Source organism: Rhinatrema bivittatum, chromosome 2 (genome assembly GCF_901001135.1).
Source record: "Rhinatrema bivittatum chromosome 2, aRhiBiv1.1, whole genome shotgun sequence".
Lineage (NCBI taxonomy): Eukaryota > Metazoa > Chordata > Amphibia > Gymnophiona > Rhinatrematidae > Rhinatrema > Rhinatrema bivittatum.
The window spans coordinates 181,740,330-181,762,195 of NC_042616.1; the positions used below are offsets into that span (position 1 = coordinate 181,740,330).

General features: G+C 41.7%; 1 protein-coding gene across 1 annotated transcript in view; it reads right to left on the reverse strand.

Moving 5' to 3' along the window:
- LOC115083245 (collagen alpha-1(XXVIII) chain-like) overlaps positions 1 to 16,561 on the reverse strand; it is a 57,782-nt gene extending 41,221 nt beyond the window's left edge. Inside the window, exons 1-4 of the mRNA XM_029587054.1 lie at positions 16,215 to 16,561; positions 15,085 to 15,253; positions 6,907 to 7,472; positions 2,578 to 2,598 (exon numbers count right to left, since the gene is read on the reverse strand). Of these exons, the coding sequence (XP_029442914.1) occupies positions 2,578 to 2,598; positions 6,907 to 7,472; positions 15,085 to 15,217 (720 nt within the window). The 5' untranslated portion in view covers positions 15,218 to 15,253; positions 16,215 to 16,561. The remainder of the gene's footprint in view (positions 1 to 2,577; positions 2,599 to 6,906; positions 7,473 to 15,084; positions 15,254 to 16,214) is intronic.
- Positions 16,562 to 21,866: the final 5,305 nt, after the last annotated feature.

Below are 21,866 nucleotides of genomic sequence, written 5' to 3' on the forward strand. Positions count from 1 at the left end.
GGTTCCACTAGACTACCAGGGATCATTTTATTTATAAGGGGAGGACCAAGGGGTTGGGGCTGAGGGAGGCCACTGGACCACCAGGGATCCGCTTTGCCTGTAAGGGAGGGTCTGGGGATATGCATCCTGGCCTCCTGGCAAACAGAGGCAGGATTTTTTATACTGAAGGGGAGGGATTGGGAGCAGGAGGACAGGGTTTGTACCAAATCTTTAAAAGCACTTTTTTTTTTTTTTTTAATTCACACAATGCGCCTCCTCCAAGGGCAGAGGTAGGAAAGAGAGAGAAACCTGGAGTCTATGCAGACACCTGCGTTAACATTCTACAGCTCCGAGGGAAAGTTAGCTACAATTCTTGAGCTATAGCAAACTTCAGTTCAAATAATATGGCTTGCAAATTTTTCTACAAGTTGCATTATTTCATTCACATAGTTTAGGGTATTAATGAGCTCATTAGGGTGAATTTGCATACTAATGAGCTCATTTTAATACACACTGTGCTGGGGCTAGAACACCACAAGATATTTCTAATATTTCAGATCATCCCCGTGTTAGGCCATTTACTACACATAAACCAGCATTTTCACATGATAAATGTCCTAAAATGGCTTAGTGAATCAGGCTCCTCCCATTCTGTGTCTATGGGAAAAATGGTTAGTAAATGAGGCCCTAATTTATGTGCCTAACTACGTCCCCCAACCTGACCCTGTTCACTTAGGCCCGGATTTTAAAAAGGTTACGCGCGCCAGGCCCAGTCACGCGCATAAATCCCCGGGATGCGCGTATGTCCCGGGGCAATCGGTGAGTGGGCGGGCAGGGGCTAGAAGCCCTCGCCACAGCGGCATTTCCCTCTGTGCTGGGAGATCGCGTGCCGGCAGGGTGCCAGCTCGCGCCTGCCTCCAGGCAGGAGCAACAGGTAAAATAAAAATTTGGGGGGGGGGGGGGGGGTAGGAAGGTCAGGCTAGGGGGTAGGGAACGGGGGAAGGCCGCGGGCGTCGGCAAGCGCAAGTTGCACAATTGTGCACCCCTTGCGTGCACTGACCCCCAATTTTATAACACACGTGCACACACGTTAGAAAATCGCGCTTCCATGTGTGTGCGCCAGGTAGATCGCGCACATGGACGCATGTGCACAACTTTATAAAATATACCCCTCAGTAGGCAGTTTGAAACTAGGTTCTTATATGTAACAAACTCAGCCCTAGTCAGCTTTCAAAGTTGCTATTTAAAAACTTAATGGCAGGAAAAGACCATACGGTCTGTCTAGTCTGCCTATCCACACCAATTATTCAGTTTTACAATCCCTACTATTCCCTTAGAGATTCTCTCGGGCCAAAGCAATATCAGCGCGTGTTAAACAGGTACTCATGATTGAGTGCCCGCTCTCTTGTGCCGATCCACCTCTCCCGGGCACTCGATTTAATATTTAAATGGGCTGCCGCAGTAGAAAGGAGGCACTAGGGAAAAGTTTGCGTCCTTAGCACCTCCTCGGCATCAGACACCCAAGAGAGTTTGCTGTCAACGGGTTAGGGAAAACAGACACTCAATTTTACGAGTGTCCGTTTTCCTAACCTGTGCACAGTCAAGGATTAAGAAAATGGTTGCTCGTTAATTGAATGTCCGTTTTCCTAACCTGACCACAGCAGACACTTTTTTTTTCTGTTCTCTGTTTTAAGGTTCCTCTGACTTTTTTTTTTTTTTGCCTCGGGAGTTAATAGCCAATAGCCTCATCAACATGTGATGAGCACCATTAGCTTCGGGCTTGTTTGGATGTGCATTTTAAATGCGCTAATCCTCTTATTGCATGAGGGGTTTTGGATGCAAGTCCAAATGCGCGTTCAAGTCATGTGCTCAGCCGAGCACACTGTATTGCATCAGCCTGTTCGTGTTTATCCCATGCTTCCTTGAATTCAGATACTGTCCTTATCTCCAACCACAGGGTGAGTTTGTTCCATGTATCCACTGTCCTCTCTGTAAAGAAATATTGCTTTAGATTACTCCTGAGTCTCCCCCTTTCACCTTCATCCCCCTTGATCTATTGCCTCCTTTCCTAGGGGCCTAATTTCAAAAGTCAAGTGCCTAAACCCTTTGAAAACTGACCCCATAGAAAATAGATTTATTGAAATTGGTATCTATTGCTACAGCATAGACCTCACATAAACTCTGTCACCTAATGAGTCAGGTCACTATATTTGAACTGCAAACATTTTTTTTTAAATTATAAATTATAAACACATTAGAAGACAGCTAGGTGAAGAATACACTATACCTTCAAACAGATTGAATGTACCTTTTCAGATACATTTCTGGATGAACCCTGAATGTCTGTCAATTCATAACCTAATACTTACACCAAAGAGAATGCTCATGAGCCAAACTACTACTTTTATTCAAGACATTCCAAAAATATTATTTTATTACTGTTATTGTTATGGTATCAAGGTCTAACAATGACCTATATAAGATTTCTCTTCAGCCACAACTAAATAAATGAGATAGTCTTGATTATAACAATGTTGAAAGTAGGCCTCCTCGATGCACAATGCTATACGGAGTAGACAAAACATTCACAAAACTCACCCGTTCACTGGCAATGACAGCCTGTGAGAACAAAAAGAAAAAAAAAGAGTAACTGTACTGTCCTTCAGTGACTATTTTATTCAGCTTTATACAAAACATTTAATGCCATTTGTAGATAGCAAATAAAACAGCCCTGAGTTTTAAATGCAATGAATTGAAATTGGGGGTGGGGGGTAGGGAAGCATGGGGAAACTAAAAATCAGAGACTATTCTAAAAAAAATATAGCTAAGAAAAGAAATGGAAGGAACATTACACAGAAAGAGTAGCTCATGTTTGATTAACCAGATGAGAGCTACATTTTCTAAGGATAATTACTTCTTCTGTAATAAAACTGATTATTGTCTCCTTGTAGCTCATCACTGCTGGTGGAAGAGCTTTGTCCTAAACTATTTTATGCCTCACAGAATAGCACAATCATTAAACAAACCATAGCAATAAAGGAAATAATAAAATGGTCCTGTTCAAAAAGTTACATACCCTTGAATGTTTGAGCTTATAAGATACACTCAAGTTGACACACACACAGGTTGAGATGGCAATGAAGGGTAGGTATCCAGACCTGTGCCTTTTAAGATTGTAATTAGTGTTTTTGTATAAATAGTCAAATAGTCAATGAGTTTCTGAGCTCTTGAGAAACCCTTTAGGCATTTCATCCAGGGTTGCACTGACTTTGGTGATTACTGAAGCATGGGGAAAACAAAAGAATTGTCAAAAGATCTGCGAGCAAATGTAGTTCAGGAAGAGGATATAAAAAGATATCCAAAGATTTGAAAATGCCAATCAGTACTGTTCAAACTTTGATCAAGAAGTAGAAAATTATGGATTCAGTTAATACCAAGCCAGACCAAGAAAGATTTCAGACAACTGCCAGGAAAATTTATTGGGGTGCAAAGAAAAACCCACAAACAACTTCTACTGAAATACAGGCTTCTCTGAAACAGTGGTGTGGGTGTTTCAGCATGCACAATAAGGAGATACTTGGACAAAAATGGGCTGCATTGTAGAGTAGCCAGAAAAAAGCCATTGTTGCACCAACATCACAAAACAGCCTGCTTACAATATGCCAACCAGCACTTAGAGAAGCCTCCAAACTTCTGGAACAAAATAATTTAGAGTGATGAGACCAAAAGTGAACTTTATAGTTACAATCATAAACACTATGTTTGGAGAGGAATCAATACCATTCCTACCGTGAAGCATGGAGGTGGATCTTTGCTGATTTGGGGGTATGTGAGCTACAGCGGTACAGATATTTAGTCAAAATTGATGGCAGGATGAATGCAGCATATCAGAAAATTTTGGAGGAGAATTTATATTCATCAGCCAGGAAGCTGCACATGGGGCGCACTTGGACTTTCCAACATGATACTGATGTGAAACATAAGGCCAAGTTGACCCTTCAGTGGCTGCAGCAGAAGAAAGTGAAGGTTCTGGAGTGGCCATCACAGTCTCCTGACCTCAACATCATTGAGCCACTTTGGGGAGAACTCAAACTCGCAGTTCATTCTAGACAACCAAAAAATTTACAAAATGGGCAGCTTTATCACATGAGAAAATAAGGGCTTCATTCACAACTATCACTAAAGACTGCAAGCAGTCATTGATGCAAAAAAGGGCAATATACAATATTAAGAACTAAGGTTATACAAACTTTTGAACAGGACCATTTTATTATTTCCTTTATTGCTATAGTAACATAGTAATGACGGCAGAAAAAGGCCAAAATGGTCCATCTAGTCTGCCCAGCAAGCTTCCCAAGGTAGTAACTGCAGTTCCGTTCAGGTTACCCCTATGTTTCTCTTAAGGGTTTGTTTAATGATTGTGCAATTCTGTGATGCATAAAATAGTTTCATTTGAAACATTAAAAATAACAGACTTATTTTGTCTGATCACTCATTGCCCCTAAAGGGCAATTTTCAAAAAGATCTAGTCAGCTAAGGAATCGGGCTGAAAATTGACCCATGCAGGAAAGGAAGAAAGTTGTATGCTGTGCTAGTCGAGAATCTGGCTGATATTCCCATGGTAGAAAGAGATAGGACTAGGCTAGCCAGACCAGTTATGGTTTTTAATGGCCTTCTGGATATTCCTAGTCCACTTAATGAGTGCCCTAGAGACATGAGCTGAATGTATAGCAGATTGGAGTAAAATGCCATGTATCTCATAACCTCTTGAAGATTGTCTCCATTAGTTTATTTTATTGGCATCCTTCAGAGTGGCAACATCCCATATAAATATAGTTGCTTATGAGTAATGCTGCAATTCTAAAATTCACATTAGGGAACTTAGCTGTTATTTCTACCTTATTCCTAGGTCAGTGGTATTTACTTCCAGTCTTTGAGGGCTGCAAATCAGATTTTCAGGATATCCCTAGTGAATATGCATGAGATAAATTTGTATACTATCAAGGCAATATGCAGGCAAACTTATCTCATGCATATTCACAAAAAAATTAAAGATGGGACTATTTGCTCGAGCATTTGGCCCAGAATATACCAATCTTTGATGATGCTAGTCCAAGATGACATCCTCTTCTGTATCTGTTGAGTTTAATGTAATTAGAACAGTGGAGTTTAAGGTTGTTGATTTTTTTTTTTATATTGTCAAATTTTTACTGAATGTTTTTATTTGTTACCTGCTTAGAATGGTAGATAAGCAGGCTATACGTTTCTTAGATAAATAAGTTAGGGATAACCTGAACCTTTTGCAGCTCCTGAGGAATAAAGTTGGGGATCTCTGCCCTAGATGGTCTTTTTAACTTTAACATGGCTTAGGGGATGACATCACTTATCTGGATAAACCCAGCCCTTCTTAAGGAAAACCTCTATGGCTGGGTGAACCAGCAGTACCTTATTGTTTTTTGACCCTGTTCTTAGCCAATGCTCCTTAGCGTATCTGTTTATGGCTCTAGATTTGTTAACTACAGCTAAATTTCTTATAAGGGAATTTAGGTAGGAATCACAAAATAAATCAAATCCTTTTCTTAGACAGCAGCACTAGATCCTCATTTGAACCCACAATATGACATACTTTGGTCCAACCCTGGCATGTTAAAAATCCTAGGTTTGACTGAGAGAAAAGTGCTGCTTAGTCAGCCCTTAATTCCTTGAGCTCAATGGAAACAGGAGGCTCACTCAAGGGTCCTGCTTTACATTTACATTTATTGATATTTATAAATCACCTAACACTAGAAAGGACTAGGCGACAGACAAGAATACAATCATAAAAATAAATGAATAAAAGCAAACAATATAACAATACAAAGAAATAAAGTAAGACAAATATAATATAATCATAAAAGTAATGGCATGATAATAATAGGAGCAAAATAAATATAACAATAATACAAATGATACTAAAATAAAATTAAGATACTTAGAAATAGGATAAATTAAAAAGAAAAGTTTTACAAAGTGACCCAGGAGACCCAGTCATTAACTTGTTACCATTTCTCAATGATCTAAAACTTCTCTGAACTAGAGCAAATTTCTTCCCTTTCCACACTGTAACTGGAGTGGAAAATGGAGGCCATCGCTGAGCAGTCACATCTGGGAAGATCTGAAGCAACTCCTGGTATGACTCCTGAAGAGAGTCTTGTACAAGCAAGCCTATAAATGACCTACCATTACCTTCGTCCCTGTTCCATGGAACAGCACTAAATGGGCAAAAGATAGTACTCATACAAAAATCCAAGGTCTCAAGGCCCTACTCATGCTTCTTAAGCTTTGAAAAAAATGACTTCAAGAAGTGGTGGCCATGAGGGGGCCCAGGTGTGGGCAGCCTATGGAAGCACCATCAGAATCATTAGCAATGTAGGTCAGATCAATGCAGAGAAAGTCTGCTCAGCCTTCATATGTGAATTGTTGAGCTGTGGTCCTTCCCCTTCCTAGACCAACAGAAGATTGGGGTGAGAAGGAATATTACTAGATGAAGAAGAGGTAGACCTGGAGGTGACATTACTGTAATGTCATCCAGTTTAGTCACTGGTCAAACCTCACAGGTACTGACTGTTGGAGAGTGTGAAAGAATCCTCCCTTAAATCACAATTGTTCTTTCCTCAGTGCTCTCTCTCTCCTTCCCCTTCTGCTATCCAACCAAACTTAGCTCCACTCATTTTTTCCTTGACCATTCTCCATCTTTAAATTGTACTGTTGTTAGTATTCCTCTTTCTGTGGGAGATGACTTCCTGTTCCATGCACTTGTGCAAGGCTCTCTGAATATTAATTAAAAAATCAAAAAAATAATAAAAGAAGTTTTAAATTGATATTGCATACAGAGAAGGTTCTAGATGCCAGGGTCTATATAGATCAATGCAAATCTTCTTTACTCACCAATTTATTAACTATTCTGTCTAGGAGAGTAGGATCATTCAAAATCAGAATGGGTTCACTGGATGGATCTCCAGATATTAGACGAAGTTTTGCTGCATTGGCCAATTTATTTGCACTATTAGAAAGTCCAATGGTAACGAATGATATTCCAAGAGCTCGGGCTGCTTCAGACACACCTTGTACGTCAGGGCTCTTTGGATGGTCAACACCATCCGTCATCAGCAATGCCACTTTCACGCTGTTCTCACGTCCTTCAGTTTTGAACAGGTGCGTAACATTGGTAATGGCATAGTGGGTGTATGTGCCTTGCCCAATATATTCCATTGAATTGACTTTCTTCTTGAACTGCTCCAGCCCTGCCCAGTCTTTGAAAGAGATCTCAATTTTGACTGAACTGCTGAACTGTATAACAGCCAGCTTATTGTTGAATTTCCGAGGTTTGCCCAGCTTCAGGTGGATAGCTTTTTCACTGAAACTAATAATAAAATCTTTCTGCTCAAACAAGACATTTTTAGCACTTTCAGAGCTGTCCACAATAAAGGCAACATCAATAAGGCAGGTGGAATCTGTAATGAGAAAAAAAAAAGATTAACCGCTAGTAATTTTATGTGCATTTGATATATAGAACATAAAAAGCCTCATTGCTCAATTGAAAAAAATATGAATTTCTACAGATCTGAACTCATATCTTGATGCCATGCTGCCCTCCCGAATCGCCTCCACCCTGGCCCTTGCTCCCGCAATCGGCGAGTGACCCATCGGGGTCCAGAGCAGGCCGCACCGACCGACCGAAGCCGCTCCTCCCTCCAGCATAGGATGGCCCACAACGTAACGACGTCATCGGAGGCGGGCAGTTTAAGCCCTTTAAAGTAAGGCCGCGACCTAGGCATTGCGTGCCTTGCGTCGCACGCTGAAGGAGCGCATAAAAGGGGCCTGCCCCTTAGTGCGCCCCTTTGTGCTCCATCTTTGGGCCTCCCCCTACCACTAGTACTATTTCAGACTCGCTGCCCGGCTCTATTTCCCCCCCCCCCCTTTCCCCATTTCTCCCGACTTTTCCCTCAAGCGACGCTCCTCCTCCCGCCCACCCCCCACTCACCTCATCTACAGGCTCCTACACTCCCTTATCCCCAATGATCATGCGCTCCCATCCCATTCCCATCCTCAAACACTACTCCACATATAGTGCCCCCCAACATTATACCTCTCTTGAACACTGCAGATCACTACTCCCCCATCATGGTCTCCCCACTCACCCAACTAATTGGATTTACCACCTTCACAATCCTCCTCCTAAATGCGCAGTCTATTGTTAAAAAAGCAACTATACTCAATGACATCCTCACTGACGATAGCCCCGACATCTGCGCAATCACCGAGACAAGGCTAAAGGACACAGATGCAGTTTTAATAAACCAACTCCCAACTGACCTGTACAACATCTACTCTATTCCCAGACTCAAGAAAAGAGGAGGAGGCCTTCTTCTTGCCACTAAAAAGAAATTTAGACTAACCCTACAATCTATCACACCCCCTTGCAAATTAGAAATCGGTCTATTTAAATCACCCACCCTCCAAATCTGTTTAATATACGCTCCTCCAGGGACCCTTGAGAATAACCCTTCCCCCCGATTGAATACATCACCAAACATTTAGACAAAACCTCACCTGCAATCATCCTTGGGGATCTGAACCTCCATGTTGACACTATTCCCCCATCCCCATCCTGCGATTTCATTCTGACCTCTCTGAATGCCCTAGGCTTTAAGCAGATAATCACCAACCATACACACAAGGCAGGCCACACCCTTGATCTCATCTTCACCAACTCCCTAGTTCAACTTGACCCCCTACTTGCACACCAATTCCTTGGTCCAACCACTTCCGCAGTTGCACAATAAAAAAAACATTCACTCCCACACTCACTAAAAAAAATAAATAAAAATACATCCACTTCCGTAGACCATGTAAAACAGACGACCTCATTGTAGCCCTCTCGAATGAACTTCCCAAACTCGACCTTACAGATGCCGACTCCGCCCTTTCCTCCTGGCTTCAACTTACTAACACTGTCGCCAATAACATCTGCCCCACCCAATCTCGAGAAATCAACCCTGCCAACAAGAAAAAGAAACCATGGTACACCCCCGAGCTCAAAACTATGAAATATAATCTCAGAAAACTTGAAAAAAGATGGCACAAGGAACACTACAGTCTAAGTTCCGATCTTACCTCCACACCTATTGAGAAGCTACTGACAAAGCCAAAAAAGACTTTTACACCCAAAGAATTCATCAGCTACAATTTAACCCCCCCGTGCCCTCTTTCAATATATTTCAACACTAATTAAAACCACTCACACCCCCGCCCCGACACTGATAACCAAGCTAAATGCTAAGAACTTGCTATATATTTCCACAAAAAAAAAATAGAGAAACTCTTGTCACGTTTCCCCTCTACCCCCACACCCACCAATATCCCATCAGCAAGCACTACTCCCACCTCTCCCATGCCCAATACTACCCAAGCAGCAAACTCTACTGTAATACTAAATTCATTTAAGGCCACCACCCCTATGGAAATAGAATCCACCCTCAAGAAAATCAAACCCACAGTACATCCCTCAGACACTATTCCCACCAAAACCCTCCTCACTATTCCCAACATTATATCCAAACCCATAGCAAATATCATCAATAAATCCATATCCCTTGGCTCAGTCCCCAACCAACTTAAACACGCCATAATAAAACCTATTTTAAAAAAAATCCACCCTTGACCCTACTGAACCTGCCAACTATCACCCTGTTTCCAACCTTCCATTTCTATCAAAAATCCTAGAAAAAATAATTAATCGGCAGCTGACAGATTACCTTGATGATCACCACATTCTTTTCCCCTCAAAATATGGGTTCCGCAGACACCACAGCACCGAAACCCTCCTCATCTCCCTCTCCGAATATATACTGAAAGCTCTTAACAGAGGGCAATATTACATTCTGTCCCTCTTGGACATTTCATCAGCATTTGACACGGTCAATCATAATATCCTACTAAAACGCCTTAAAGAAATTGGCATTTCTGGAAACCCCCCCCCCCCCCCCCCCCCCTCCACTGGTTTCAATCATATCTAAACAGGCAATACAGTGTAAAAATTGGGCACTCTGAATCTAAACCTATTGACCTGTTACAAGGGGTACCTCAAGGCTCCTCACTGTCCTCCACCCTCTTCAATATATAACCTCCTCCCACTCTGCCAACTCCTTTCCAAACTTGGTCTTCCGCACTTTATGCCGACGATGTGTAGATCCTCATACCTTTAACTGACACCTTACCTAATTCCATGAAGACCTGGGAATCAGCCCTCGCAGACATCAGCACCCTGTTCTCAGACAACTTCCTGGCACTTAACACCACTAAAACAGAGCGCCTTATCATCTCACCCTAAAATAGCACCCCCAACCCACCCATACCCCACACACAATCCTTCTCCACCACCTCTTTTCAATATGTATGCAGCCTCGGCGTTACTCTGGATAACTACTTCAATCTAAAAAAGTTAATCGCCGCCACCCTTAAAGATGGCTTTTTCAAGCTTCATACCCTAAAAATATTAAAACCGCTTCTACACTTACCTGACTTTCGCACTATTCTCCAAGCCACTATTCTAGCCAAAGTTGATTACTGCAACACCACCTTCCTAGGCCTTCCAAAAAATGCAACCCAACCCTTGCAGATGCTCCAAAATGCTGCTGCCCGTGTTCTCACAAATGCCCACCATCATGATCACATCACTCCTGTCCTCCAACACCTGTACTGGCTATCTATCACCTCCAGGATAATATATAAGTCAATCACAAACATACATAAATCCCTACACAACCAAAATATGCATTGGTTCAAAGAGCACTTCCTATTTCGCACTCCTGACAGGCCCACCAGAACGCAACATCAGGCAAAGCTACATACACCCTCGCCTAAACTCACTAAACTTGTATCTACCAGAGAACGCTCGCTCTCCATCGCAGGGCCTGCTCTTTGGAACAAGATGCCCCTCAGTCTACGCCAGGAATTGTGCCCTAGGAAATTCAAACAGAAACTCATGACCTGGCTTTTCAAACAGGCATACACTTGAACTTTCCTCACCAGTACCCCCTCTTTCTTTCTACCCTCCTTATCCCCCCCCCCCCCAGTTAACTCCTTTTCTTCTCTCAGCCTTCTCCTTGTTAATTCATTGGTATGACTCTCACCTCATAGCTCTTTCTGTATCCCCCACTGCTAAAGCAATGCTATTATCACCATATTTTTCTGTACATATTTCCTTTGTTATACAGTTCCTGTTATGCTATGAGTTGCCTTGTAAAGCCTGTTGCTATATTATATCACTTATGTTTTTCCTGTAAAGCCTGTTGCTGCATTATGTTACTTGTAAACCGAGGTGATGTTCCCAACGTGCCACGGTATATAAAAACACTTAAATAAATAAATAAATAAATAAATACATAAATAAATAAATGATGGCATTTAGACAAAAGGTATTTATCAAATGATATATTGTATTTTACATTTCCAAACTGGCCTCCAATATTAAGGCTGCTCATGAAAATGCAAAACGATTAGTCTTATTGGGCAATTTCTATGCAGTGGTCAGAAGACCCTGGCATGATGCACATTTCCTGATAGTAATGAATTGTCAGTCAAAAGTAAATCTTTTAGCAAATAATCATAAGTCTGTTTCTATTAGCAGTCGGAAGAGACGGACTTAAATTGTGTATTCCGTGCTCATAACTGAAGGCAACTTATTGTCCAATTGGGCAAATAATATGTTTTAAAATAAAGCCAACTGTGAGCTAGCTTACACTGAAAAGAAATGTCTGCTGCTGCTAAGTCTCCGATTCATGCTGCAGTAGCAGATGTTTCAATGCCTCTTTTTCTTAATAAATATAGCTCTCCAACATCAATTTTCTGCTACTGCAGGATAAAAGAACACAACAGTAGCAGAGACCCCTTTTCAAAATGTTAGACTATAGTCTACTGGGTTCTGAAGCTTGGATTCCATCCAGGTGGATGCAGTCACCTAACTAGAGAAGAAGTCACCTTGCATTCTAAGCATGGACTTCCCTTCCAGTACACATAGCAATATGTCTCATTTCATAACAGACTGTGCAGCATTCCACCTTTCTTTTAAATGAGCCCCAGTATTGCTTAAATGGAAGACTTAAGCGGGAAATTATGTTTCTCCTTCAAAGAGCAGGACTGAATTAGCCATGACACATAGGTGACAGCACAGGACAGAACCATGTACTTAGCTCAGTAGTACTCTTGATACTAAATATGTGGGAGCTTCCACAAGCATGTTGCTTCAGGAGTCCTTCAGTATCTTTTTATCCTTGCTGCAGCATGGACGTTTACCTTCTCTCTCTCTCTCATGAAATATGTTGAATATTGGCCATAGGTCTCAGTTTTGTTCACATTTTTATCGTTGTATTGGCAGCCCCTCAACACCAATGTTTAATGCTGTTAAAATAAAAACGTAAACAACTCTCTGATTTCTTTTCCACAGCTCTTGGATCTGTGTCTGAAAGATACTCTCTCTGAGTGGAGCAGGAGCTCCTCACACAAGGCTCCCCCTCCCTGCGATGCCAGATTCCGATCTGCTATAGTATCAGGGTTGAACAGAGAAAAAAATATCACGAACTGGTTTCTTCAGTTGTAGGACTACCTGTCCCCATCAACATAGAAGTATCCAGCATATTCAGCAAAAGTGCATGATGCAGGAGCATATGAAACTGTCATTGATCAGTGCCAGCACTTTAACACATCATCAATGCGCTTGATGCTTCAGTATAGAGCACTCAATACTTCCACATCATCGGTAGCTATTGAATTGGTGCATAAGCATCTGTATCATCGATACCCTCAGTGCATTTGCACCATTGCTGTGCTCAGTGCTTCTGCATCATTGATGCATCTACACCATTGATGCATTTGATGCTTCTGCATCATTGGGGCATCAACATCATTGATGCATGGTGTACTTGAAGGTATTGATACATATTCACCATTGGTGCACTCTGTGCATCTACAGCAGTGCAGCTTCTCCATCTTTAGTGCCTGCCATATGTCTGCATCAAATGCTTCTGTACCATTGGTGATCTCGATGCTTTTCTCTCAATTGATACATCTGCACTATTGGTGAGTCTCCAACATCAACATACTCAATGCAGCTGTGCCATCAATGTATCCTCACCATTGGTACACTCTATGCCTCTACTTCATCTATGCCCTCAATGATTTCCTTATTGTACTCCCAATTTCATAGTTCCTCTCCCACATGCATGCATACCAGTGGTTTTGCGTGCATACATTCCAATTATGAGATATGCGTGCATGGGCCAAAATGAATGAAACAAATGGCCTAAAAAAAAAAACCAATTGCACATCCCTACTTGGTCATTTGTACGTCCCACTACTGTCTTGACAATGTCCAGAAGAGATAGTATTTTTGGACAAGCAGTTTGGCGTAGCCGGTTCACCAGTAGTCTATACTCCACAGTGGGGTCTACATTGCTTTCCAGTATGTGCTCCGCTGAAACCTTCAGCTTGGGGCTCCCCACGTATCTTGGCTAATTCAGCCCTGCTTGTCAACAGAGAAAACAATTGTACTTACTGTAAACAGCGTTCTTCAAGGAAAGCAGGATGAATTAACAATAGTTAATACTCACCCACTTCCTTGGAGAGTCAACTCCTTAGCTAGATTAAAATTTAGCTCTAATATCAGCTGAAGGTCTCGCGAGGCAATACACATGGGGGAACTTCCATGCAAAGTTCTACTGAGCTAAGATGGGTCCGTTCGGTCATGGCTAAGTCATCCTGCAGTCTATGGAGAACATCTTTTATGGTAAGCAAACCTGCTTTCATTTAGCTTCTTAGTTTTACTACTTGTTAAAAGAGAACCAGCAAAGTAGTTGCTTCTATTAGGCTAATGAATCTTCAAATTGTTTGGACTATTGCAGATTGCAAATCAAGCTGAATGTTCTTATGTAGGGGAAGAAGTTGTATTCACAGCCTTTATTCTTTACCTTTGTATATGGAAGTTAAGCTTCAATCAACAGTCAACCTAGTAAATATCAGCTCTACACAACTATAACAATTTTGTTGATTTGTTTTTCAATAAATTGTGTTTCTGGTTGGCTAACATGGTATTGTGTTTCTATGTTCTGCCTTATACTATGTTAGGATTTGGGCATTAATACAGGTATTTAAATATGTTACCCACTACCATATAGTGCTGGCTTGGGGCTGTCTACCCCCATTTTAACAGTATGCATTACCGGGAGGGGGCAATGTAGGAAAGTAAATGTAACTGTTGCCATATTGTTGTACTAGTAATATCTATCTTTAGTCACTGTTAAAACTGAGAGCAATATATGATCTGACACATGGAATTATATTTCTGGCTGTTCTTTTCTGATCTGCTTTTATCATTCAAAGAAGGATTTTGAGCCTGAATTACAAATATTGTAGAAGGAAACTATATCAAAGACCCACAAAAAAAATAAATCACAAAACAACTCACTGAGGACCATAAATACTGAAAGTAAAAACATACTGAAATTCGAAAACTGCTGGAAAATTAGCTCTATACGCCTAGTATGAAAATATTTCTTCTGCATGGCATTTTATTTTCATTTTACATAATTGCAGTAATGGAGGGCATTACATGAAAAACACTGTCTGTCAGGAAAACATGCTGGGAAGCCGGTTGACCTTCAGTTGGGTGGTTCATGGCACCATTGGAACACCCTTTCAGAGTGATACTGGCCTGTTCTATGTGGTCACCTCCCTTCCATTTTAGATATATTATGCCAATTATTCGGGCTATTTGTTTTAGTTTGCAGTATCATTTATTCATACCCTATAGGCATCAGTGATTATCTATCTATTTAATAAATTGATAATTCTAATCTACCTATCCAAAGCCAGAAACCAAGAGAAAGCCAGAACTTGTTCAATACACAGTAATGTCAAGATAGGTATGCTCTGCGTCAATTATTGATTGCCGCTTTGGGTTATGCATTGCTGTACTAACTAGAGACAGAAAATGTGTACGTAACCAGTGATATTCTTTTTTTTTTTTTTTTTTACAGGTGAAAGCAAATTTAGAAATAACCATCATACCTTGCACATGAACTTGTTTTGCTGCAAGATTGCTTGGTCTCGTTCCTTTCCTTCTGTTTTGACCATACACTATATGATTTGTAGCAACTGTCAAAAAGGAGAAGAGGCAGAGGGCAGACTGTACTTTCCACATACTGAGCGTGATCTAAAACTGGCCCTCTGACGCCACCTTTCCATGAGACAAAAAAATAAGATCTTGTAGTGGTACACATACACACACAATGCTCACTAAAAAGCAAATTAGCCCATTAGCCTGCATGCTTGATCTTTATTTATGTATTTGGGATGTAAATTATAAAATTAAATCCTTGCACCATACGTTCCAGTAGCTGTATATTTTTTATTGTGCTATTTTCCACTCAGTGAACATCATTCTTCATTTTTGCATAATATCCAATTCTGACCCAGCTGTGGCTTTAATAATTTAAACATTTAACACACAAAAAAATGGTATGCTATCTTCCTCTTCAATGCAACTAAATACTGGCAAATATATGATTCAATACTTTTGGAGGAAGGAATTTCTTCTTCCATAGGTACTGGTTAGTAACTATGAAGGTTTCCTTGCTCATTCATTATAGTGTTGTGGTCTGACCCAGCATGGCAATTTCTTATGTTCTTAAATATTCAGTCATATTGCAGAAATGTTACACTGGCTTGCATTTCTGCACACAGAAATTCTCAGACATTTGGTTCATCTCACTCCCTAAAAGCAGCATCCTGAAACTTGGAAAAAAAAAGCTGGAAAAGTTATCAAAAAAGTTATACCTTCATGCAGGAGCTCCTAACTGTGCTTGCATATAGCGAGAGACAACAGCAGAAATATTTCTTCGGTCTGTCTCAAGCAGTCACTGTAATATAATGTAACATAGTCTAAATACAGTTTTAGGAATGCTGAACTACACATAAAAAAACCCTGCCCTTGGACTTGAAGTTTTTCAAAAAACAATAAAAAAAAACCCCCCAAACTAGCATATCTACCAAACAATGCAATTCTGTTCCTAAATCGAAGCAAGAAGAATTAACAATAATTACAGCAAACATTCCAACCTCTTTCCAGACCTACTCAGGTCAAACTAAGTTTTGCTTAAATGTGAAAACAATATTTAAAAAGAGTATTTATTTCTTACCTTATCACAAGTTTAAACTGCATGCATGTGCATTCTACAAATTACCACCAGATGAAAAATATTTGAATTTTCCTAAAGAAAAGCACCTTCTCTTTCTCTTACTGCAAATAAAGTTTGCAGCTTCTGGTACAAATGTCATCTGTTGTTCATGTTTTGTAGTCACACTTTGAATCCAGAGCGACTGGGCATGTGGCCAGGATCAAAAATCTGGGAGGGTGTGTTAAAGGGACATCGTCCTTGTAAGGGCTTGATGATTATGATTTGTAAAAGATTTTTGTAGTGCTTTTGTTTCTCTGTCGACAAAGCAGGATGAATTGGTGCCAAGACGAATAGTTCCCGCATCGCTGCATCCTCATGAGCAACTTCAAACTTTTTAGTCCATCTTGTGTACCGAACGTGTGCTAGCTCTCATCACATTTTAGTGTGTGCTTGTTTTTTGTTTTTTTTTTGGGGTGGGGGGGGGGGGTGTTCGCAGCTTGTTGAGCTTCTCAATTTTTTTTTTTAACCTCTGAACACCAAAAAAAAAAAAAAAAAAGAGAGAGGAAAATGATTTTTAAAAAAATTGAGTTTAATTTAGCTAAAAGGGTCTTCATGAAGGCTGGCTTTAAATGTTGCCCTTGCGGGCATAAGATGGCAGCTTTGAACACTCACTCCAAGTGCTATCACTGCCTTCACTAACTTGGATGTGGCCATGATGACCCAACTGTGAGCATTCTATTAAAAAGTATCCAAAAATGAGACAATACAGAATATACAAAATGAAAGATCTACAGCTTACACCTTCAAATTTCTCTCAAGGTGAAAAGTTAAAAAAAAAAAAATTTCGCATTCTCTTCATGAGAAATTCATCCTCAAAGGATGGGAGGCACTCTTTAAAAGGAGATAACTCCTCCAAAAAGTGACAATGGGATTCCACTTCACTATACGTGGAAGAAAGTGGCGACAAACTGCATCATCAATCACCAGAGGTACAACAATCGCGCAATGGGGCTTATTTGCCTCCTGAACAGGCCTCAGCGCAAACTCCATTCTGCGCAGGCTGCCACTCCTATGCACCAAGTCTCTTTGGAACTGTGCTTCACACTCTGTGCACAGCCAGGACACAGATTCTTTGCAAACTTCACTCTCTGCACAGAAAACAGCGCAGGGGAAACTCTTAGAGCAGACAAAAGTCACAGCGCGGACGTATATGCAGTTATTAATGCAAGTAAAACTCTTGGTATAGAAGAAACTCTGTGCATGAAACGGAGAAATTTAAAGAACCTCTGGTTTTGCGCATGTTAGAAGCTTTCAAAAGAAAAAAATTGAAGTCCTCTCCCCTTTAAGCTTATACCATAAGGGGAGGAATACACTAGGTTGGTGGACCATGGGCATAGAGGCACTGTCTATCTCTAATTAATCACAAATGGTCAAACCATTGGGTCTCTAATTTATAGTAAGGCCCAATGAGTTTCTTATGTGCCAGTTTTTCCCTTCTTTGTGCCAGTTTTACTGTATTACCCAAGCTGGCCGCTATATTCTTAATACCAGACTCAGATGACTGTTTCCCAGATCCTTCCTCGAGAATCTCTCAGAAAAACTGATCTTGCAGAAGAAAGTATGAAAAAATGTTTTGAACAATTTTAAGAATTTTTTCAAGGATATGCCAAAGCTTTCTCCAGTACAATGTCCATTTATGCCTCTACTAGAAATACTTCAGACTCAGTCATCCTTTAGACTACTTCAAGGGTTATTTGTAGAAAGCAAACAAAAAATAAACTTGACTTCCATAATTTAAACGGAACAAGAGGATCAACCAAGGATTGTTCTAGTTTGAAGGACGTAGATCTTACATCATCTTTTCAATTCTCAGAGAATTCTTGGGAAATGGGTTTTCTCAACTATAAAACAAAGAAGAATCCACAGGGTTACCAGAGCTAACTAGAAGTACCTTCCTACCAAAAGATCTCTCTTATCCAACTTTTATTAAGAAGATGTCTAAAAGGTACCCTTTCCCTTCAGGGAACATACAGAGCTGAGAATGGACTTACTTAGACTACCCCAAAGCACAGATATCACAAAGGATACAGTGGCAATCCCAGTACAGAGACTGCTTAAAGAGCTTCAATTCAGGATGTGGCAAAACCTATCTCATGCGCCCCAGTGGTGAGCAAATAAGACCTCAAGTACAAGGTTCAATGTTAACTTCTTGAATAGCAGCATACCAGCTCTACAAGGTGCAATTCATGCACCAATGCCTGAAAAAAAAACCAACTCTATTAAACTTCTGCTTTTCATCTTGTTGAAGAATCACCTCACAAACATGAGAGAATATGGAAAAAACAATCAGATTGGCTTACGAAACTTTTGATACCTCACCTTGTACCTCATTGGTGGCTACTGGAGCCAGGATAACAGCTTGGTTGAAGGTGCCTGACCTGTGAGAAGATGTGCCTTATAGATTGGCCAATGTTCCCTGAAATGGTGAATGTTTGTTTGGTGCGAAAAGGTCAAGGAACCTGCAGATCTTATTAAAAGACCATTGTTCCATGCTCCAGACACTGTCTTTGGCCACATGAGAACAGTAACTGCAGCCAGAAGACAGGTTTTTTCATACAGAAGGCAATATGTCTATCAAAGATGAGAGTAATCGACAAAGATAACAAGAGCATGATCAATAGCATTGTGAAAGGGCTTGGAAGAGAAACATATGACCAACAAAAAGTCAATCCACAATTCAATTTGAACTCCCTTTTCTTTTTGAAGGGGTCCTGCATAATCAATCTCCCAAATTCCATCCAATCATCTTTACCATTGAGGGGAAGCCTGAGCTGATTTAGTTACGTATGGTATTGATTAACCAATAAACAATGGGTGTTATCATTCGAAAAGGATATTGCCTTTATTTCTCGGGGATTCCACCAGACTAGCCTATAGCCTTGATCTTAGAACACTAGGCACAACACTCTCTTGAAACAGGAAATTCTCTGCTGCTGGAGCAAACAGTGGAGCTCATGCCAGAGCAGGAAATGAATAATGGCTTCTTCAAATATTACTTAATTCTGAAAAAGTCAGGAGACTTGGGATCAATCTTAGGGGGGAGATTTATCAAGTTATTTCACCATGGGAGGAATGAAATATCACAGTGGGGGGGGGGGGTGTTTCCTGTGATATTTCATCCTTCTCTGAGAAAATATTGTGGTGTTTCTGTGATGATATATTTTTAGCACAGAAAAAAAAACTTGTGATAAAAAATATCACTGCAAAAACATACTAAACACGCAATGGCAGCCCCTTCGCATGGGCCACCAACTTCCAAAAGGACCAGGTAGCCAAAAGTAAATCCCTCACTCCAAAGTGCCTATCTCCTCACCCCAGTTGCCTTGCAAAGCCCCTGCCCACTGCCTCCCTACCAGATGTAGAGGCGATGCAGCCTAACAAAAGCAAAAAAAAAAGAAAATCGTAAGACACCCTGTCCCTTGCCAAAACCCTCCCCTTTGCAAGTAAATGCCCCAAGATACTGAGAGGGGGCTATGGTGGGGAGGGGGCAATTTTTATGCTAAAAGGAAGGGTTTGGGAGGGGCAGGGCATCACCACATGAAACAATTATTTATTGCATTTTGCCAGGCTGAGCTGCCTCAACAGGCAGTGGGGGTAGGAGTGGGCAAGGGTTGCCAAGTCGACCGGAAGAATATTTATGCAGTGGGAGTACCACTTTAAGAGGCCTCCTGGGAACATTGAGATATGCTTAGCCTTAGAATCCTAATGTCCCACAAAAAAAAAATAACTACAACTAATTCACACTTGCTAAAAAAATGATATTTTCTAAGTCAGCCACATTATTATATTTGCATTCTATTGACTATGTATTTCCTACTTTGCATTCATTAGGAAATGTTATACATGCAAAGCAGCTAATTTTAATAGGGGTGGAAATGTTTTTTTTAATGCATATCATACAATATAGTAACATAGGGGCAGATTTTAAAAGGGTTACGTGCGTGAGTTATGCGAGTAACCCTTAAACCCCCCCCACCCTGCATGTGCCGAGCCTATTTTGCATAGGCTCGGCGGCGAGCGCAAGCCCCGGGATACGCGTATGTCCAGGGCGTGGGCAAGTACCCCGACACAGCAGCCTGTGTTAGGTACTGCCGTGCCGACAGACAGCTGGCGCGCGTAACAACAAAATAAGGTGTGGGGGTGGATTTAGGTAGGGCTGGGGGGTGGGTTAGATATTGGAAGAAAGGGAAAGGTGGGGGGGAACAAAAATAAAGTTCCCTCCAAGGCCTCTCCGATTTCGGAGCGGCCTTGGAAGGAAAGGGAAAAGCCATCGGGCATCTGTGCTGTCGCTCCGTGGCCTGCCTTCTGGGGTCACCCTTACTTTCTCCATCTATATCTCTGCTGTATATCATCCCGCATCCAAGACTGCCTCCTGACGGTGAGGCTCAGTGGGGCTCCTCCCCTGGGCAGTACCACCTCTCACCTCGGCCAAAGGGCCCACATACTTACAATTCCTAACAGATTGCCAAGTCCATGGACCCGGCACAGCCCTCGGCCCTCCAGGCCATCGCTGGCCTGGCCCAGCGAATTTCTGATCAGCATAAAGTTTTGGAGAATTTAGCTAATGCCATAAATATTTTAAATAACCGGCTGGACACTGCCTCAACGTCTGCCAAACTGAGTTCAACTCTACAGACACCTCCATTCCGGCCACCTGTGCCCCTGCTGGCACCTCTTCATTTTTCAGGCGACCGCTTGTCCTGCAGGGGCTTCTTGAATCAGTGCAACATGCACTTTTCCTTACAAACTGCCTACTTCCCTGACGTAGCTACCAAGACAACATACATACTCTCCTTGCTGGAAGGACAGGCGTTGGCCTGGGCATCACCCCTGTGGGAACGAGTGGACCCGATCCTCCAAGATCTGCCTGGCTTCCTCGCCCCCTTCTGCTCCATCTTTGACAACCCCGCTTGTAAGGCTATCGCCGGTTCCACACTACTGCACCTGCATCAAGGTTCAAGATTCCTTACCGAATACATCATCGAGTTTAGGACCCTTGCGTCTGAGCTGCACTGGGATTTGGGCTGCCTGCGTGCGATGTTCCTCGAAGGGCTTAGTCCATGCATCAAAGATGAGCTAGCAGCTCGAGAACTTCCTGACACCCTGGATGCTCTCTAGACCTTGCAGGCCGTATTGACTGCAGTCTTCGTGAATGCTCGCAAGAGATCAGAGGACCTAAGAGGGTGGCTACTGGCACTCCCTGCATCCACCCAGCACCTTCCACGAAGACCACTGCTCCACAAGATACCGATGAACAGGAATCAATGCAGATGGGTCGCAGCCACCTATCCTTGAAGGAGAAACATCGCCGCCTATGTTCAGGGCTATGTATGTACTGTGGTCAACCCGTACACGTGGTACTTGCTAGTCTACTCTGTCCGGGAAACTCCCAGGCCTAGGTTCTGCCAAAGGACGACTCCTAAGCCTGATATCACCCTTCCTTCATTAACGTTACCTGTTTCTATCAACTCAGGAACCCTGGAATTTCACACTCTAGCTTTAGTGGATTCGGGGGTGGTGGTATTTTTATCCTCCGACAGCTGGTGGAGCATCTCCGGATCCCCACGGTCCGCACTCCCTCGCCATTATTGCTCTCCTCTATCCACGGTGAGC